The sequence below is a fragment of the Bison bison genome, unplaced genomic scaffold (assembly GCF_000754665.1).
Source record: "Bison bison bison isolate TAMUID 2011002044 unplaced genomic scaffold, Bison_UMD1.0 scf7180017864285, whole genome shotgun sequence".
In the NCBI taxonomy this organism is placed as follows: domain Eukaryota; kingdom Metazoa; phylum Chordata; class Mammalia; order Artiodactyla; family Bovidae; genus Bison; species Bison bison.
The window spans coordinates 554,485-571,923 of NW_011494857.1; the positions used below are offsets into that span (position 1 = coordinate 554,485).

The following is a 17,439-nucleotide window of genomic DNA, read 5'->3' on the forward strand; positions in this document are numbered from 1 at the left end:
CCCCGCGCCCCGGCGGGGCCCCCGTCCCCGCTGCCAGGCCCCCATGGTCCTGGGCTGGCTGCCACTTCTGGTGATGGTTCTGGCCCCTGGCACGACGGGTGTCAAGGACTGCGTCTTCTGTGAGCTGACCGACTCCACAAGCTGTCCAGGCACCAGCATGCGCTGTGGCGACGACGAGGACTGCTTCACGGGCCACGGGGTGGCCCCCGGCGTCGGCCCCATCATCAATAAAGGCTGCGTGCACGCCACCTCGTGCGGCCATGAGGAGCCCATCAACTACATGGGCGTCACCTACAGCCTCACCACCAACTGCTGCACTGGCCACATGTGTAACGGGGCCCCCGACCCCACGCGCGGCCGGTTGGCGGGGGCCGTCGCCAGCCTGGCGCTGGGTGTGCTGCTGCTGCTCCAACACGTGCTGTGACCAACCTGGAGGGCAGGGCCCGGGGCTGGTCTCCCGGCTGCATTGCTCCCCCTGCCCCCCACCTCCATCCCCTTTCCCCATTAAATGGCCAGAGGCCCTGGACAACCTCTCGTGGCCTGGCCTCATCCATTCTAGGGCTGCCCACCGGAGGAGCCCAGTGCTCTGGAAGCAGCCCCAGGCCCTCCAATTTAGTGATGGGGGAGCCATGTCCCACAGGTTGGACTGGACTACTGTATTTCATTGGTTCTAAGACGCGTTATCTTTTCAGATTTGGATCAGGATGTTTCTTTCCTTTGGTGGCACCTTAGAGTCGATGAAATATGGTAAAACAAAAACAAAAACAACCACACCAAAAAAATCAAATAATAATAAATGACAGCTGACGTTGATGCAGCACATCTTATGTTCCGTGCCAGGCATGATTATCTTACAGAATCCCCAAGTGAAGCTGAGAACAAAGATTCTCTTCAAAAACCTCCCAGTCTTGGGGATTTCCTGGGGGTCCTGTGGTTACGAGTCCGCGCTTTCACTGCTGGGGTCCCCGGGTTCAATCCCCTGGTTGGGGAGCTGAGATCCAGCAAGCTGCAAGGCGCAGCCGAAAAAAAAAAACCCAACATCCCAGTCTTAATGCTAGCGGTTCTTAAAGTGTGGTCCTTGGACCAGCAACATCAGCATTAACCAGGAACTTGCTAGAAATGTCAATTCTCGGGCCCCAGTCCAGGCTGGCTGAATAGGGGTGGGGCCCAGAAATCTGGGTTTTATTTAACAAGTCACCCAGGTGACTCTGGGGCCTGCTCAAAGTTGAAAGCCACCAGGCCAGGGCAAAGGTAATCAACAGGGCACTTCTGCCCCCCGGGGGGCACGTGGCAATGTCTGGAGATGGTTTGGGTTGTCATAACTGGGGAAGCCAGATGCTACCCATATCTCCTGGGTAGGGGCCATTCAGCCCAAGAAAGCTCCCCTGCAATACAGAATCATCCAGCCCCAAACATGAGCAGTAACTGTCTTGAGAAACCTTGCTCTAGACGTGCTAACCGGATCATCCCACGTCTAGAGGGAGAAACTGGGGCACAGAGAGGGGAAGTCAGTTGCACAAAGTCACACAGCTAGTAACTTCAAGCTAGGATTTGACCCCAGGCCATCCGGCTCGGAGTCCACGTGCCCTGTGCCATGCCGTTCCCAGGAAGTAAATGCTGCTATTTTCACACTTTGCAGATGGGAAAACTGAGGTTCAGAGTAAGGGAAGGTACCAACCAGCCCAATGTCCCAGAGCTAAGAAGTCACGGAGCCAGGTTCTGGTCAGTTGGCCCCCAGGGAGAGAAGAGGAGGGACAGGAGATGGTCTGAGGACCGGGCCATTTGTACACCAGCTCTGATTTTTGCATCCTTGTGTGTGTGCTAAGTCGCTTCAGTCGTGTCTGACTCTGTATGACACTATGGAGTGTAGCCCGCCAGGTTCCTCTGTCCATGGGATTCTCCAGACGAGAACACTGGAGTGGGTTGCCATGCCCTCCTCCAGGGGATCACCCCTACCCAGGGATGGAACCCACGTCTCTCATGACTCCTGCATGGGCTGGCGGGTTCTTTACCACTGCACCACTTGGGAAGCCCTCTGATTTTTGCACAGATGCTCAAAGAGGTGGAGACAGCCACCCAAAGCAGACCTAGGACTCCAGTCCAGGTCCCCCGGCATGGGAGCTCCCACACACCGGGAGCCCAGTTTCCCAGACGACGAAGTGCTGGGGCCAAAGAGATGAAGACTTACCCCCAGGCCACAACACCGCCCGGCAGGAGGTTCAGTACCAGCCTGTTCTGCCACAAGACCCCTCCTCTCCCGGGCAGGGGTGGGTACAGACCCATCTTACAGGGGAGAAAAGAGAGTCTGGGGAAGGGCATGCCCCACTGCCGGCTGAGGTGGAGCTGGGGACCAGAGGCCGGGCAGTGTGTGGGGTCGGGGGCGCCGCACCTGTAGGATCCTGAGATGACCCGCTCGCCGTCCAGCAGCACAAACTTTTCCCGCACGTTGCCGCTCACCTGCCGACGCCAGCGGCTCTGGAAACTGCAGCCCCGCACGACTCGGATGTCTAGGTTCTGCGGTGGGAGGGCATGCCCTTGCTCAGGCCAACCCTCCCCTCCCCCCTGACCTCCACCCAGTGCCCTCCCTCCAGGCAGCTCCTACCTGGGCGGCCCATGGGAGGGTCTATCCCAGCTTCCCCAGGGGTCTCTTGTGGATAGTCTTAACTTTGACAGCTCACCCCAGCTGCCCCACCCCCATGCCATGGGCATCAGATCTCAGGGGACACTCTCAGCCAGCATCCACCTTGATGACCCAGCACCTCCTGGAAGGGTCTGCCCCCCGCTGCTTCCCCCGCCAGTGCCAGGGAATTGGGGTGTTACCCTCCAGCCACCTGGCCCCTACCTCAGTGGCCCAGGGGTTGACCCCCAGCTGCTGGGCCAGCGTCAGAAAGGCGGGCAGCTGCTGACGGTCCAGGAGCAGGTAGACGGGCACCCAGCGGCATGTGGCAGCCTCCACCAGGTCCGAAAGCAGGTCTGGGTCAGTGAAGACGTCCATGACCACGGCTACCAGCTGAGGGGTGGGGAGAGGGGCTGTGGGTGGAGCCTGGGGCTTGGGGGGCACATTCCGGGGGTGAGGTTCTCCGGGGCGTTTAATGGTCCAGGCTCCGTGGGACATTCAGGGAAGCTGAGGGGGATACCCTGAGACACATACTACAGTTCATTCAGCGCCTATGTGTGAACTGACTCAAGGGACAGGAGTTTGAGCAAACCCCAGGAGACAGTGGAGGACAAAGGAGCCTGGCGTGCCTTAGTCCATGGGGTCGCACAGTTGGACACAACCGAGAGACTGAATAACAACGATGTGTGAATGAGAAGCAAACAGGCTTTCTGGAGCCCCTCCACCTCTAACTGCTAGAAAACTGTCATTATAAAGCACACGTCTGCAGCAGTACCCCATGGGCTTTGACACTACGTGGCTGCCAGGCTCCAGGGCTTGGTGGGCTGGAGGCCCTTCACTGTGGGCAGCTGCACACCTGGTCCTCGGGTGGGATAACCTGCCAGGCCACCAAGGTGAGCTCTGGGGACAGGGAAATGCTGAGGAGCCTGGAGCTGGCAGGCAGAAAAAGGTGGTGGTGGTGAACCCTGAGTCACTGGCCAGAAGGCCTTGGTTCAAAGCCCCACTCGGCCACTTAAAAGACAAGGGACAACCTATCATGCCTCACTTTCCCTGTCTCCTCAATGGGTACATGAAGCCCAACCTCATAGGACCCTCCTTGGGATTAGGTGGGTTAACCCATAAAAAAACACTTAGCATGGGAGTAGAGACATAAAAAAGTTGTTATAGAATGGGCTGTCCAAGGGGCTGCAGGGCAGACATTTTCAGTTCAGTTCAGTTGCTCAGTCGTGTCCAACTCTTAGCGACCCCATGGACTGCAGCATGCCAGGCTTCCCTGTCCATCACCAACTCCCGGAGCTTGCTCAAACTCATTTGGGCCCCACTAAAGGAGGATACAGAGAAGGCAATGGCACCCCGCTCCAGTACTCTTGCCTGGAAAATCCCATGGACGGAGGAACCTGGTAGGCTGCAGTCCATGGGGTCACTAAGAATCGGACACTACTGAACGATTTCACTTTAAATTTTCACTTTCATGCATTGGAGAAGGAAATGGCAACCCACTCCAGTGTTCTTGCCTGGAGAATCCCAGGGACGGGGGAGCCTGGTGGGCTGCCGTCTATGGGGTCGCAGAGTCGGACACGACTGAAGCGACTTAGCAGTAGCAGCAGCAGCAAAGGAGGATAAGGGCTTCCCTGGTAGCTCAGCTGGTAAAGAATCTGCCTGCAGTGCAGGAGACCCTGGTTCAATTCCTGGGTGGGGAAGTTCCCCTGGAGAAGGGATAGTTTACCCACCCCAGTGTTCTTGGGCTTCCCTGGTAGCTCAGAGGGTAAAGAATCCACCTGCAATGTGGGAGGCCTGGGTTCGATCCCTGGGTTGGGAAGATCCCCTAGAGGAATAAGTGGCAACCCACTCCAGTATTCTTGCTTGGACAAGAATCCCCACAGACAGAGGGGCCTGGCGGGCTACAGTCCATAGGGTCACAAAGAGCTGGACACGACTGGGCGACTAAGCGAGGCACAAAGGAAGATAAAGACATCCACCCTGGCTGGTGGGGTAGAGTAGGTGACTGAGGTGTGCAGTCATACTTAGGTCCAAGAGGCATGGATGCCTGAGGCACCCAGGTCTTGGGGAGAGAGTGGGAACCCTCAGATCTAAGAGGGTAAGAGTGAGATCGGGGCCGTGTGGATGCCTGGATCCTGGGAAGCGTGGACATGCACGGTCCAGAATGCCAGGGTCCCAAGTGATGTGCCCTCACACTCACGTCTGGGGGCGGACACGTGAGGATGGCCAAGTCTGGGGGAGGGACCCCCTGAGGCTCCCACCTTGTGGGCGGCCCGAATCTCCTGGTGCACCAGCTCCTTGAGGGACGGCTGGCCCTCGCCAGGTGGCTGGGTGTACAGCTGGGCCCGGGTGATCCCTTTCCAGGCTGAGTCTTCCGGCCAGCCCAGGCGCAGCACGGGCACCGCCTCCTCCGACTGTCCCGGCCAGTAGGTCAGGCTGCCTGAGACCCCATGGGCGGCGTCGGCTCCCTCTGCTGCCCCGCCGGGCTCAGGCTTCGCGGCCGTCCAGTCCTCAGCTGCTGCCACCAGGCCCCGGAGCTCCTCTCCGCCCAGGAAGGGCCGCAGCCCCTCGCGCCGCAGGCAGGCCTCGAATGCCTCCACGCCCTCGCCCAGCAGAGTCTCCAGCGCCAGTCGCTGGCCCTCGGAGTACAGGAAGCCGGGGCTGGCCTCAGTCTGGGGCCGTCCCCCGGGCCCTGGATCCATTCCTTCCAGTGCTGCCAGCTGGGAGGCCGCCATCGGGCCGTTTGGGGGTGAGGATGGTGAGGCTGGATGTCTGGAGGGCTTGGCCGTCTCTGGGCACCGAGCATCTAGAGATCTCCAGACAGGCAGACTCCGTGTGGCCGTGCAATGCCACCCGCACAGCCCTCAGTCCCGACGGCTCGCCGTCCTGACCATCGCACTGCCCAAATGAGGGACCGCCCAGAGCGTGGCGTTGCTCAGACGGCCAGCCCGCGGGCCACCTGAGCTTCCTGCCAGACTCCGATGTTCTGGCGAAGCCCACAAGTGGCCCCCCGTGTGTCGGTCAGGCTGACCGCCTGACACTTTCTGCAGCCACCCAGCTCTGCTTCCTGACACGCCAGCCCCCCTCCAGCCCCGCTGGAGACACGAGGCTCCAAGTGACCCTGCCTCTGGCTCAGGCTGACTCTCCCGCCAGGCAACAGGCTGTCTGTTTGTCTCTGAGCATCCAAACGTCCCTAGTTAAAGGCAGAGTGGGCTGCCTGTTTGCCCCTCAGATAGCACACCTAACTGACCCTCTCTGGCTGTCTCTTTGACGGTCTGGAAGACATGGATCGCTTCCAGCTGACAATCTCAACATCTGACCGCCCACTGGAGCAACCAGCAGGCTCTGCCGGAATGTTTCTCTCAACAACCAGCCACCTGACTCACTGGTCCTCACTGGCCGATCATCCCGGAAGCCTTCTCTGTGAACCACCCCTCTCAGCCGTGCGAGGGTGCACTCCAGCCCTAAATCTTGGCATCACCTCTCCCAGCCGGGGAACTCAGTCTATCTCCTCTTCAGGGTGAAGATCCTGCTCCCTGAGCGTTCACACCCACTCAGGCTGCTGTGGGGGTGGGTGCCCTCTACAGGGAGTTTCGTTACAATGGAATCAGCCCATTCAGACTGATGGCCGGATCAACAAACCCCGGTTCCTAAGACCACTGACCCGGCCCTCTGAGTGATCTCAGGCCCACTCCAGCCAGGATTTCTACCTTAATCCCACTGTCTCCGGCCAGCGGACTGTCCACTTATTCCAGGATGAGGGCCACTCTGCATCCCTCCCAAGCTGCCCCTTTGACAATTGACTCAACCTCTGCTCAGTGGACGCCCCTCCCCACCCCCGCCGATCCCTGTCAACAAGAAGCCCCCTCTCCAGCACCCAGTCAGCTCCCCTCTGCCAGACCACAGCAAACCAGCCCTGCAAAGAGAAGGAAGAAGAATAAAGCCAGGCCAGTCCCTCTCCCTCCGGTCCTCCCCAGACGCCCTATCTCTCCCAGGTCTCCATCACCTTCCCCTCCTCTTGCCTTTCTGGAGGTCAGATCAGGGGCCTGGAGACCTCCTTTATTCCTGTGGCTCTTCCGGCCGGCCGGCCTGCCTTATTCATCAGGTTTCTTCCTGGGATCCGGGGAACCCAGCCCCTTGTGCAAATACAGGGGGAGGGCCATCACAGGCCCCTGGAAGCCTGGGGTGTGGGAGCGAAGTAAGGGAAGGTCCCAGCAGCCCGCCAGACTCCAGCTTCAGGGGCGGGAGCTCACATCACCTGTTCCCACGCACCCTTTCCCCCACGGTGTCCCAACCCATTTCTATTTCCTGGTCCAAGCCCCGCCAGCCATCCCTAACGTGGAGATCCCTGAGGGGAGCACGGGTCCTTTAAGAGTAGGTGTGGCTGGTTCAAATAGGAAGCAGGTGTCATTAACACCAGACACCTGGGAAGGAGGTGGGGCTTCAGCCTTAGATGGCTGCTAGGTCCCAAGGGTGCAGCAGCGTCCGAGGGTGCCAAAAGGCTTAGGGTGGGCACCGCAGACACTCAGGCCCCTGCAGACTCCACCCCCCACAACACAACGTTAAGGGGCTCATCCCAGAGGCTGGTCTGTAGAAGGGTTGTCATTGAGTCACAGTCATGTCCCACTTCTTTGCAACCCCAGGAACTGCCACGCTTCCCCATCCTTCACTACCTCCCAGTTTGTTCAAATTCATGTCCATTGAGTCAGTGATGCCATCCAACCATCTCATCCTCTGTCGCCCCCTTCTCTTCCTGCCCTCAATCTTTCCCAGCATCAGGGTTTTTTCCAATCAGCCATTCACATCAGGTGGCCAAAATATTGGAGTTTCAGCTTCAGCATCAGCCCTTCCAATGCATACTCAGGGCTGATTTCCTTTATGAGTGACTGGTTTGATCTCCTTGCTGTCCAAGAGACTCTTCAAGAGTCTTCTCCAGCACAATTTAAAAGCCATCAATTCTTTTCAGCACTCAGCCTTCATGGTCCAACTCTGCATTCATACATGACTACTGTAAAAACCATGAAAGCCACTCAGTCATATCTGACTCTGCAACCCCATGGACTGTGGCCTGCCAGGCTCCTGTCCATGGGATTTCCCAAGCAAGAATACTGGAATGGGTAGCCATTCCCTTCTCCAGGGGATTTTACCGACCCAGGAATCAAGCCCAGGTCTCACGCTTTGTAAGCAGATTCTTTACCATCTGAGCCACGCTTTGACCGTACAGATCTTTGTTGGCAAAGAGAGGGGCATGGCATCCACTGCCCAAAATGATGGGCTTCTCCTTGAGGGCTCCAACCCTCTCCCTCCCCCCTACTCCGTTCCCCAATAATATACAGAAGACTGTTAGCATCCAAAATCTTTTTAATAACACGGTAGACTCTCGGGTTAGTTTTTGTAGCCACGGCTGGCTCGTCGGCCTCTGGCACGCTCGAACTTCCGGCCCTTGGAGCGGACGTAGGGTCTGCAGGGAGAGAAGGGGCCCATGTAGAGAGTCAGGGGCTGCTGGGGCCTGCCAGCCAGTTGGGAGTTGAGAAACATCTGCTCTAACAGAGCAGCACGGGGACACCAGCAGAGGGCCTCACTCAACTGAGGCAGGGTCAGCAGGAAAGCCTGGCAGCGCAGGAAGCCAGATGGCCAGGAGTGGCTGAAGGGCCTCCACTAGGCCCTGGGGGTGTCAACCAGGGCGCCCCAGAGCTGGACAAGATGCAGGCTCCACCCGAGGGGGGACAGGCCCTGAAGAACCCACACCAGTGATGCTGGCTGGGCAGGAAGCTCAATACCCAAACAACAGAGCTTTAAGCAGAGCCATGAAGGAAAAGCGGAGATTCTAGGCTGACAGAAATAGCTGGAAGCATGGCGAGGCCGACGTGCAGGGTATACTCACTTGGTGTGGCTATGCGGGGTTCCTGGGGCCTTGCCGAAATGCCTGTACACCTCTCGGCCCTTACGAGGACCTAGGGAAGGGGAGGAAGGGGTGGCTCAGGCTGATCCGGGCTGGGGTGTGGGGGAGGGCTGTCCCTGACCTCCCAGACCCAGAAAGGGAAAGGCTGCAGGAGCCCCATGGCCCGGCCCCTAGAGCCACTCACCAGAGAGGAGGACAGTGCCACAGCCCTTGGGGGAGTCCAGGGCCAGCTGGTCGAAGGTGAGGATCTTGCCCCCAGCCTTGAGGATGCGACTCCGGGCGCGGCTGCTCACTCGCAAAGCACACACCTAGGGGACAGAGGACGGGCGAGGTCAGAGCCCCCTGGACGGCGACCCAGGAGCTGCTGTGACCTCCGGTCCGCTGCCCAGACCCAGCAGGAGTTCCGGCTGCTTATTCTGCCTGATAACCAACTACTGGAGCCAAACGCCCGAGCCCTAAGAATGCAGCCATTCTTACCAGTTTACATTTAGAAACCCCCCTGACACCACAAACCTAAGCCAGTACACAGGTGAGAAAACTGAAGCAGAGATACTGTGGAAAACTGTCCAGAGATAACAAAGTGGCAGAGCGAGCACCATCAGCAGGGCCTCAGAAGGGGCTTGCCCAGGGATGCCCGCCATCAACACCACCCCCCTGCAATTCAGGCTTCATGCCTGCCTCACCCGGAGGCGAGATGAGCCTCACGGCACCACACCAAGACAAGGACCTCAGCGTGACCCACACACCGTGCTCCTGAGCCACACCTCCCGACTCACCTTCAGTTTGGGCACCTCCTGGACACGAACATCATCGGTTATAGTCCCCACGACCACAGCCGTTTTGCCCTCCCGGCCAGGAAGCTTCATCTTCCGGATCTGGGATGGGCGCAGGGGAAGGGGGCAGTGATATACACATTAAACAAGTTCCCTCCGGCGCTTAAATCCACCCCACCAATCCAGGCATCCCAAGGGCCAACAGTTGTGCCTCATTTGGGCTAAACCCACCCATGCCACCCCTCTCTGACTACCACAACAAGCCTAATCTCAGGTCCAGCCTGCAGAAACCTCCAAAAAATGTGCAAACAGATCTCTTACAGAAAGCTTTTGATATACAGGGCTTGCTTTAAGACTTCAAGCCTCAGGAAGATTTCATAAAAGACACTGTAAACTGCACCCCTACGCAATTGTGAGGAAGAAAATGAGGCCAAGCCAGTCCAACACTCCCACTATACAGCTTCCATCGGAGGGATCAGAGTTCTGCACCCACCACTGGATGAAGTTAAGCCATAATAGCCAGGCTGCTACCAGAGAGCTCCAAGCCCACCCTTCCTCTCGAAGTCGGGCTCCAGACATGACCCAGTTGCTCCCCTAGGTTGGCTAAGCCCCAGTATCAGCCCCTCACCATCCGGGAAAGAGAGAGCGGTGGCCTGTTGGTGCGGCTCATGAACAATCTCTTGAGAACAACCTGATTGAATGTGGAGTTGGTTCGTCTGGCCAGGAACCTATACAGCTGGAGCGGAAGAAAAATGAAGAGTGAGAACCCAGGGCAGCCCAGCCCACCCTCTCCCTCCCAGCTTTCTAACAAAGGAGGAAACAGATGATTGAGGCTTTCCCCCATCCCAGAGCCCTAGGGAGAGAGCTGGCCGAGTCCTGCCCGGCCAGGGACCCAGAAACCCCCCACACCACCCCCAGCTGTGAACAGGCCCAGAGACTGAAAACGCTGGAATCTCCAGCAGCTCTGGGAAAGCAGCAGACTCGTGCCTGTGCTGCAGGCTCCTGCAGGGAGCCTGTGACCGAAACCAGCATGGAGGCCCTGGAAGTTCTGTTTCTGGGGTGGTCTTGATGAGGGGTCTCTGCCCCAACCTCACCTTGACCAACAGCCTCAGGTAAATGTCCTGGCTCTTGGGCTCCTTGCGTCGAACCTTTCGGTCCTTGTTGTGGCGGATGTCAACTCCCTGAAGGGGTGAAGGAAGGAAGACCATGAACCCAACTCTCATTTGGCAGATTCCACATAAACAATTTCAGTTATTCCTTACCTGCGAGAAACAGCTAAAGGCGCAGTCTCTGGAGATAACCCACCCCAGACTCACACTGAGAACAATCTGGGAAAATCACTTAAAACTCCCTGGGTCTCAAGTCACTTTTTTTTTTTTAAAAAAAAGAGGGAAAGAGTGCTAATTTTACACAGTAAGCTGTCAGCTCAGCACAATGACCTTAATAGCACCCCTATTAACTCAAATTTTTAGTTCTTTAGCAGCTATGTTTTTCAAAAATGTAAGTACCATTTAACCTCTCAACGCCTGTTTCCACACGTGGAGCGTTATCAGAAACACTTAAACCGGGGATGACTTTAAGTTATCATAAAAGCAACGAGCCTTTTTTTCAAGTCCTCTGTACAGAACCAGTCTTAAAACGACTTTTCAAGCATTATCTTCTTGACTCCAGAAACCTGAGCAGGTCCTTTCCCACTCTAGTGCTAAGAATGCTGAAGGAGGCCCACAATTTCCACCACAGCCTCTGCCTGCTCTCCTGCAAACTTCTTAGACTATGTCACGAATTGTAAAGAACGACTTGTTAATAGCTCTCATTCATCCAGCATTTAGGTATGCAAAGACCCTTGGTGAGCACTTTCTGTGAGCACTTTTTACCCAACTCACATCTTTGAAACAAAATTACTGGGTCTCCAACTAACAGATAAATGCTTTCCAGTCGCAGGGAATGCAGAGGGTAGGGAACTGAATCTCGAACGGAAGCCCGCCAGGCCCCCAAACACGGGCACCAGGCGCTTGACGACACCTTCCACCAGCACCCAACTTTTCAGGCTGGGGAGTGACAGAATACAGGGGCCTCACAGACAAGAGTAGCTGTGGAACCAGTTCCTGGGCCCGAATCCTGGCTCCGCCACTTACTGGTACTGTGACCCTGATCATACTACTTAACCTTCTTGCCCCCCAATCTGGTCATCTACGATAGGACCTATGTAATACAGGAGTACAGGAAGGGTGGGAGACTGAAGAAGCCCACCCCTGGCCTTCGGGCTTCCAAAACAGCTCCCCGTCGCGGGAGTCGCCTCCTTTGAACACCCGTGAACCCCTGCCTCCCTTTGGAACGTCCCCAGCCCGGGGCCGCAGTGGATGGCAGCGGATGGTCGAGCCCAGGACGCCGCAAAGCTAGCTCACCATGATGGCGCCTCCTCCTTAGCCAGGTCCGGAAAGAGAAAGCAGATGCGCGATGGGCGGGGAAAGCCTTCAGCGTATTGCGCCTACTTGACATCACTTGGGCGACGGGGCGCTCTACTATGACTCACGCCTCTCTATGGTGAATCAGAAGGCCAGCTAGATGGGCGTTTCCGGAATTGAGTGGAGGAGCATCTAAAAGGGAACCAAGGGCTGCTCCAAGAACGGAAGGACCCGCACGTCGGGGGCCTCTCTAGCCCTATCCACGCCCTGTTCTTTATAGTCTTCCGGAAGAAAAGGCTCTCGGAGCGAGAGAGATGTCGCGCGGAGCTAGTAAGTGGCGTCGCGCGGTGACGCTCTGGCCCGACGCCGACGGCCTCTCTGTGGCTCCCCGAGGACCCAGAGAGCCGAGTGTTAGAGGTGAGGAGGCGGAGCTATCTGGCTAGTCTGGACCTCGGGAAACCTCTGACCTCAAGCTTTGGGCGTTTCCTCAAGAGGCTCTCCTCTGTCCTATTGCTGGCTGCACCTCTCAGGTGAGGCTGCAGCTCGGGAAGTCTTACTTGAGATGTAACCCAAGATCATCTTGCTGCAGCTTCGTTTGTGGTATCCCGTATTTCCAGTTTTTAGGTTCACCTTCTCCCTCTGCCCTTAGATGGCCCTTCCCTGAACCCTACTTGCCCCTGCCATCGGGAGGCTGCTTTTCCCAGTGGGAAAGATTCAGGTGGTCCAGCGTGTTTCAGTTTGAGGGATGTGCACGGTTCTGGAGCGTAGAGGAGGCAAGCTGAGGCCCCCCGGGCTTTGGGGATGGGGTGTAGAGAGGGGATGGGTAAAAAAAGACTCCTGAAAGAGAGGGGAGGGGAGCCTTAGAGGGAGACAGAGATTCCAAGAGGAGGAGGAATGGAGACCGAGAAGGGGAGTGGACAGAAAGCTGAGGTGATGAATTGGTGACCCGGGAGAGTGAGAAGACCTAGAAAGAGGGAAGGTGGAGATCCAGAGAGGAGCAGAGACATAGAAAGATGGTGACATCGTTTGTAAACTAATTCAGTTCGTGGCTTTGCTGTTAATCCTTACTAATGGAGTGACCTTGGGCAAGTCGTGTAACTTCTCAGTGCCTTGCTTTTTTTATCTGGAAAAGGAGGATGATAGTAGGCCTGGCACATAGAGTGTTTTGGAGCATTTCGTTTAAAAATTAGTTTAAAAGCTCAGGACAATGTTTGGTTCATAATAAGTGCTTGCTAAAAATTAGTATCTATTCTTGTTATTGACTTTACTGGATGGGACCAGATGGGCTGGTTGGGGCAGTAATGAAACTTCTTCCTTGTGGAAGCCCTGCCTCCAGGGCCTGTAGTATTCCTATAATAGCTTGGCTTCCTTTACTTTGCCCTTCAGGCTCCTACTTACTTCTTCACAGAGCCACAGACCAAACCTGCACCGTAAGCCCTGACTCCTTGCCCATACCACCCACCCATGGCCTCCGAACCAGGCCCAGCGTCTTGCTGACATGGTAACACAGTGGAGGACCAGCAGATGAATGGAAACCTTGAAGCAGAGGAGCGGCAGGACCAGGTAAGGGTCTATGTGAAAGTCAAGATAACCAAAGCACGGGACAGTTTTCTTCTCCTTGTCCCTGTGTCCCTGTGTCTTTGAGTCTCAGCCTCTTTGATCACTGTATCTTTCTTTTTCCTGGAGCCCTAAGCACACACACTGTGTTTCTCGGTCTCTCCATCTTACTGGGTGTCTGTCCCTCTCTCAGGGTCATTCTTTGGCACATATTATCTGGTGCTGTTGCTGTTTTCAGTTGAACACTAGGTACATTGTTTTGCAGTGAATGAACTTCATCCTCCATTTATCTCTCTGTAGCAAGCTCAGTCCCTGTCTCCTTCAGCATGTGTCTTTCTATCTACAGTTCTGTTTCTAGATCACCTGATATTATTCTTGCCTTATTTCTTTCAGTTTCCTCATGTCTTTGCCTCTCTATGTCTCTTTGTCAACATGTTTGCTTTCTGCCTCTTGGTCTCAGTTCCTCTCAGCCTCCAACATTCTCTCCATCCCTCACCTTTGACCGAGATACATATCTCTCTCAGATACTGTCTCTCCCATTCTCTTTCCTGTCTTGCCGTTTCACTGGGCAAATATTTATGCCATGATGTCCCCAGTTTTTGCCCAAGGTAAACAGTTTGTGAATTAATGAGCCTCTCCTTCCTGGATTTCATTCCAAAAGTGTCTGTCCCCATCTCTCTATGCGTCCATCATTTTCTGGGTTTTCTTATGTCCTTACCTTGCACATTCTTAATTCTGTTGTCTTTGTTTGTTTATATCTCTTTTCTGCTCTATGTCTAAGTGTGTTTCTGCCTCTGCTGCTTTTTTACTGTTTTTGCATATCTCTGCTCTTTGTTAGATGTGTTAAGATCATTCTCTATCTGCAGTTAAAGACCTCCTCCCCCACGCCCCCTTCTCTTTTATAAACTCAAAGAATGGGACAGGCCCACGTGCCCTCAATAAAGATGGCGACAGTGGCGCTGGCTATAGGACCGTGTAGCCGCCTCTGCTGCGCCTGTGCCCTCACCTATAATGGCGGCTGATCTCGCGAAAGGCGATACCCCGCCCAGTTCTCCAGCGCTTCCGCGGCAAGCCCTTGCGCAAAGCTCGCAAGTCGACTGGTCACGCCCCTGCACGCTCTCATTGGTGCAATTCAGGCCGGCCGCGCGGCCATTGGCTGAGCGGATGCACACCCTCCCCACCCCCCGCCCACCCCTGGGTCTGGGGCGGACAGTTGACGATGACTAGAGGGGCTGTGTGAAGGACCACCCGGCATGTGAGGAGGGCCCGGGGCTGGGACATGGGCCCAAGTCAGGAGGACTCAGGGACCAAGAGGAACCTATACGCAGGCCCGAGACAGGGGTACTAGTGGTGTGGGGTGGAGATGGAGAACCAGAACCAGGACTGAGAGATCCAGGAATGAAAACTCAGGTCTGGAGCCGGGTTCTGGAAATGGGGTGGGGACGAAGGCCCGGAACCCAGGGAACCGGAGACAGAGACTTAGGCTTATTGATTGGGGGGAACCTATGGATGAAGACCAGGCCAGCAGCCTGGGGACCTAGGGACAGAATCGCAGGCCAAGGACTGGGGGAGATCTAGGGCTCCCTGATTTAAGGTAAGGGGAGGGGGGCGCGGTCAATGCAAGTTTATGGGTGAACCTTGAAGAACCCCCCTGGGTCGGAGACAGAGGTCACTCCTAAGAGTGAGTCCACAGATGGGGGTGTGTCTGGGGCACGTCTGGGCCTGGGGTAGGTGAGGGGCAGAACTGATAGGTGACTGGGTGGGCGGGGCAGTGGGGAACAAAGGTGAGCAGGAAGGAGGAGGCAGGAACTGGGCAGAGGGCAGGGGGAGGGATCTCAGGCCCAGCTCCCAGTCTCTCCCTGGAGAGCAGGCGGCCAGACGCCCAGGTCAGTGCTTGAGGTTCACCTCTTGGCCTCTGTCCCTTGCAGGTTCCCACATGTGGCTCTCCCTCTCCAACCCCTTAGTTCCCCCATGTCACACCCTTTCTCAGTCTTTCCAGGTACTGCACCCCCTATCTCCTGCCTCTTGTGTGTCTTTCTCTTCACTGTTGTCTTTCTGATCCTCGGTGCACCTCTGGGCCCCTACACTCTTCCTTGCTCTCTAAATATCTTTCATTGTATTAGGTTTCATCTCACTGAAGCTGTTTGTCTCCTCTCAGTGTTTCTCTGGCTCTCAGCCCTTTTCTTCTGTGTCTGAGTGTGTGCATGTATGTCTGCTCAGTCGCTCAGTCATGTCTGACTCTCTGTGACCCCATGGACTGTAGCCCGCCAGGCTCCTCTGTCTGTGGAATTCTCCAGGCAAGAATACTGGAGTGGGTTGCCATTTCCTACTCCAGGGGATCTTCCTGACCCAGGAATTGAACCCACACCCCTTGTGTCTCCTGCACTGACAGGCGGACCCTTTACCGCTGAGCCACCAGGGAAGCTCCATTGGCATGTAGTATTGAATGATTATTGGGGGAATAAAGGAATGAATCTTTGTGTGCCTGGGTGCGGACCATGCCAGATGCTGGCCCTCTTGTCCACCTGGCCTCTGCCCCGTGTCCTCAAGAGTCTTCCCACACTCTGTCTGGGCCTGTCTCCCTCTGGTGCTTCCGTCTTGCCTGTTGGCACCCCTCGCCTCACTATCTCCTCCTGTCCACAGGCCCTGCCCGTGCTCCCCTCTGCCCACCACGGGGCTCCTGGACTCTGACTCCTGCCCTCCTTCCTCTCCCACAGAGGCCAGAGCAGGAGCTGACCTGGAGCTGGGGCTACCGGCCTAGAAGCGCCCTGGACAGGGTCAAGGCCATGGCCCCCCCACCGCCACTGGCCCCCAGCACCCCACTCCTGCATGGCGAGTTTGGCTCCTACCCAGCCCGCGGCCCACGCTTCGCCCTCACTCTCACACCACAAGCCCTGCACATACAGCGGTTGCGCCCAAAGCCCGAGGCCCGGCCCCGGGGTGGCCTGGTCCTGCTGACCGAGGTCTCAGGCTGCTGCACCCTGCGGAGCCGAAGCCCCCTGGACTCAGCAGCCTACTTCTGCGTCTACACCTACCCCAGGGGCCGGCGCGGGGCCCGGCGCAGAGCTGCACGCACCTTCCGGGCCGACGGGGCAGCCACCTACGAGGAGAACCGCGCTGAGGCCCAGCGCTGGGCCACTGCCCTCACGTGTCTGCTCCGTGGACTGCCACTGCCTGGGGACGGGGGTGAGGCACTGGGCAGCCTCTCTGTCCTAAGGCCACCTCGGTGTCTCTGCGGCTCTCCCTCTGTGGGCATCTCTGTGTCTCCTTTTCTGTGTGTCTGTCTGTGTGATGTGTCCCTCTGGCTTCGTCCTGAAAGAGTGATATACAGACAGGGATGGGCTACAGAAGGAACAAAATCACAGGCAGAGAAGTCATGTTTGCTGCTCTTGCAAGATTTCAGTCTGTTCCCTTCCCCTTCCCCCCCGGGTCCTGACCACAGATGAATCAGAGGCTCCTGGGCTGGTGAGAGCAGCCAACTGAGACGTGTTCCTGGGCCTGGAGATGGCATCTCATCCAGCTCTGGTTGGGGGGGCAGGGTTGGGATCAAAGAAGGCTCTCGGGCAGAGACCGCCACCCAGGGTACTCAGATGGCACAAGGAGGTAAAGGTTCCGTGGTCCCCAGGTGGTGGGTTTCCTTGGTCCTGACCGCTTCCCACAGTGGAGTAACCTGACCCGGGGCCCAGGTGTTTGGGGGTGTGGAAGGTGGAAACAGCTCTCCTCCTTCCTCCCTCCCTCGAGTCCAAAGGGCACTGGGATTAGACTCCCCCGCGCTGCCTTTGTCTCCTCACCTGGGGGTGGTGGGTGCACGGGGCTGTATACCTGGGCCTGAACGGGTGAGGCCTGGGAGGAAAAAGCTGGACTTGCAGGTTTTGATGCCAGCCTTCCACCAGAGCTCCACTGGGGCTATTTGCAGTTACTGTTTCTGAGGTGAGGGGCCTGGGTCCCTGACCTCTGTAGACTCCTTCCCCTCTCTCTGCAGAAATCACCCCGGACCTCCTGCCTAGGCCGCCCCGATTGCTCCTATTGGTCAATCCCTTTGGGGGGCGGGGCCTGGCCTGGCAGTGGTGTAAGAACCATGTGCTGCCCATGATCTCCGAAGCGGGGCTGTCCTTCAACCTGATCCAGACAGGTAAGGGCAGTGTCAGGAGGGAGGTGGGAGCTGGGGGCTAGGGGGTTGGGGGA

The 17,439-nt window shown here is 56.8% G+C and overlaps 4 protein-coding genes across 4 annotated transcripts in view; 2 read left to right on the plus strand and 2 right to left on the minus strand.

The window, feature by feature from the left end:
- The window catches only part of FAM83E (family with sequence similarity 83, member E), a 9,333-nt gene extending 3,981 nt beyond the window's left edge, over positions 1-5,352 (minus strand). Inside the window, exons 1-3 of the mRNA XM_010849698.1 lie at positions 4,879-5,352; positions 2,843-3,010; positions 2,390-2,514 (exon numbers count right to left, since the gene is read on the minus strand). Of these exons, the coding sequence (XP_010848000.1) occupies positions 2,390-2,514; positions 2,843-3,010; positions 4,879-5,352 (767 nt within the window). The remainder of the gene's footprint in view (positions 1-2,389; positions 2,515-2,842; positions 3,011-4,878) is intronic.
- On the plus strand, positions 44-827 carry SPACA4 (sperm acrosome associated 4). Its single transcript, XM_010849555.1, has one exon. The coding sequence runs from the start codon at positions 44-46 to the stop codon at positions 422-424; it is 381 nt and encodes a 126-aa protein (XP_010847857.1). The 3' UTR covers positions 425-827.
- A 2,608-nt stretch (positions 5,353-7,960) lies between the features above and the next one.
- On the minus strand, positions 7,961-11,798 carry RPL18 (ribosomal protein L18). Its single transcript, XM_010849556.1, has 7 exons — positions 11,698-11,798; positions 10,387-10,473; positions 9,921-10,028; positions 9,296-9,394; positions 8,704-8,827; positions 8,502-8,571; positions 7,961-8,078 (listed from the first exon to the last, which is right to left on the minus strand). The coding sequence occupies exons 1-7, from the start codon at positions 11,698-11,700 to the stop codon at positions 8,003-8,005; spliced, it is 567 nt and encodes a 188-aa protein (XP_010847858.1). The 5' UTR covers positions 11,701-11,798; the 3' UTR covers positions 7,961-8,002.
- Positions 11,799-11,969: 171 nt separating this feature from the next.
- Positions 11,970-17,439, plus strand: part of SPHK2 (sphingosine kinase 2) — an 8,099-nt gene continuing 2,629 nt past the window's right edge. Inside the window, exons 1-4 of the mRNA XM_010849557.1 lie at positions 11,970-12,227; positions 13,084-13,260; positions 15,972-16,440; positions 17,237-17,386. Of these exons, the coding sequence (XP_010847859.1) occupies positions 13,222-13,260; positions 15,972-16,440; positions 17,237-17,386 (658 nt within the window). The 5' untranslated portion in view covers positions 11,970-12,227; positions 13,084-13,221. The remainder of the gene's footprint in view (positions 12,228-13,083; positions 13,261-15,971; positions 16,441-17,236; positions 17,387-17,439) is intronic.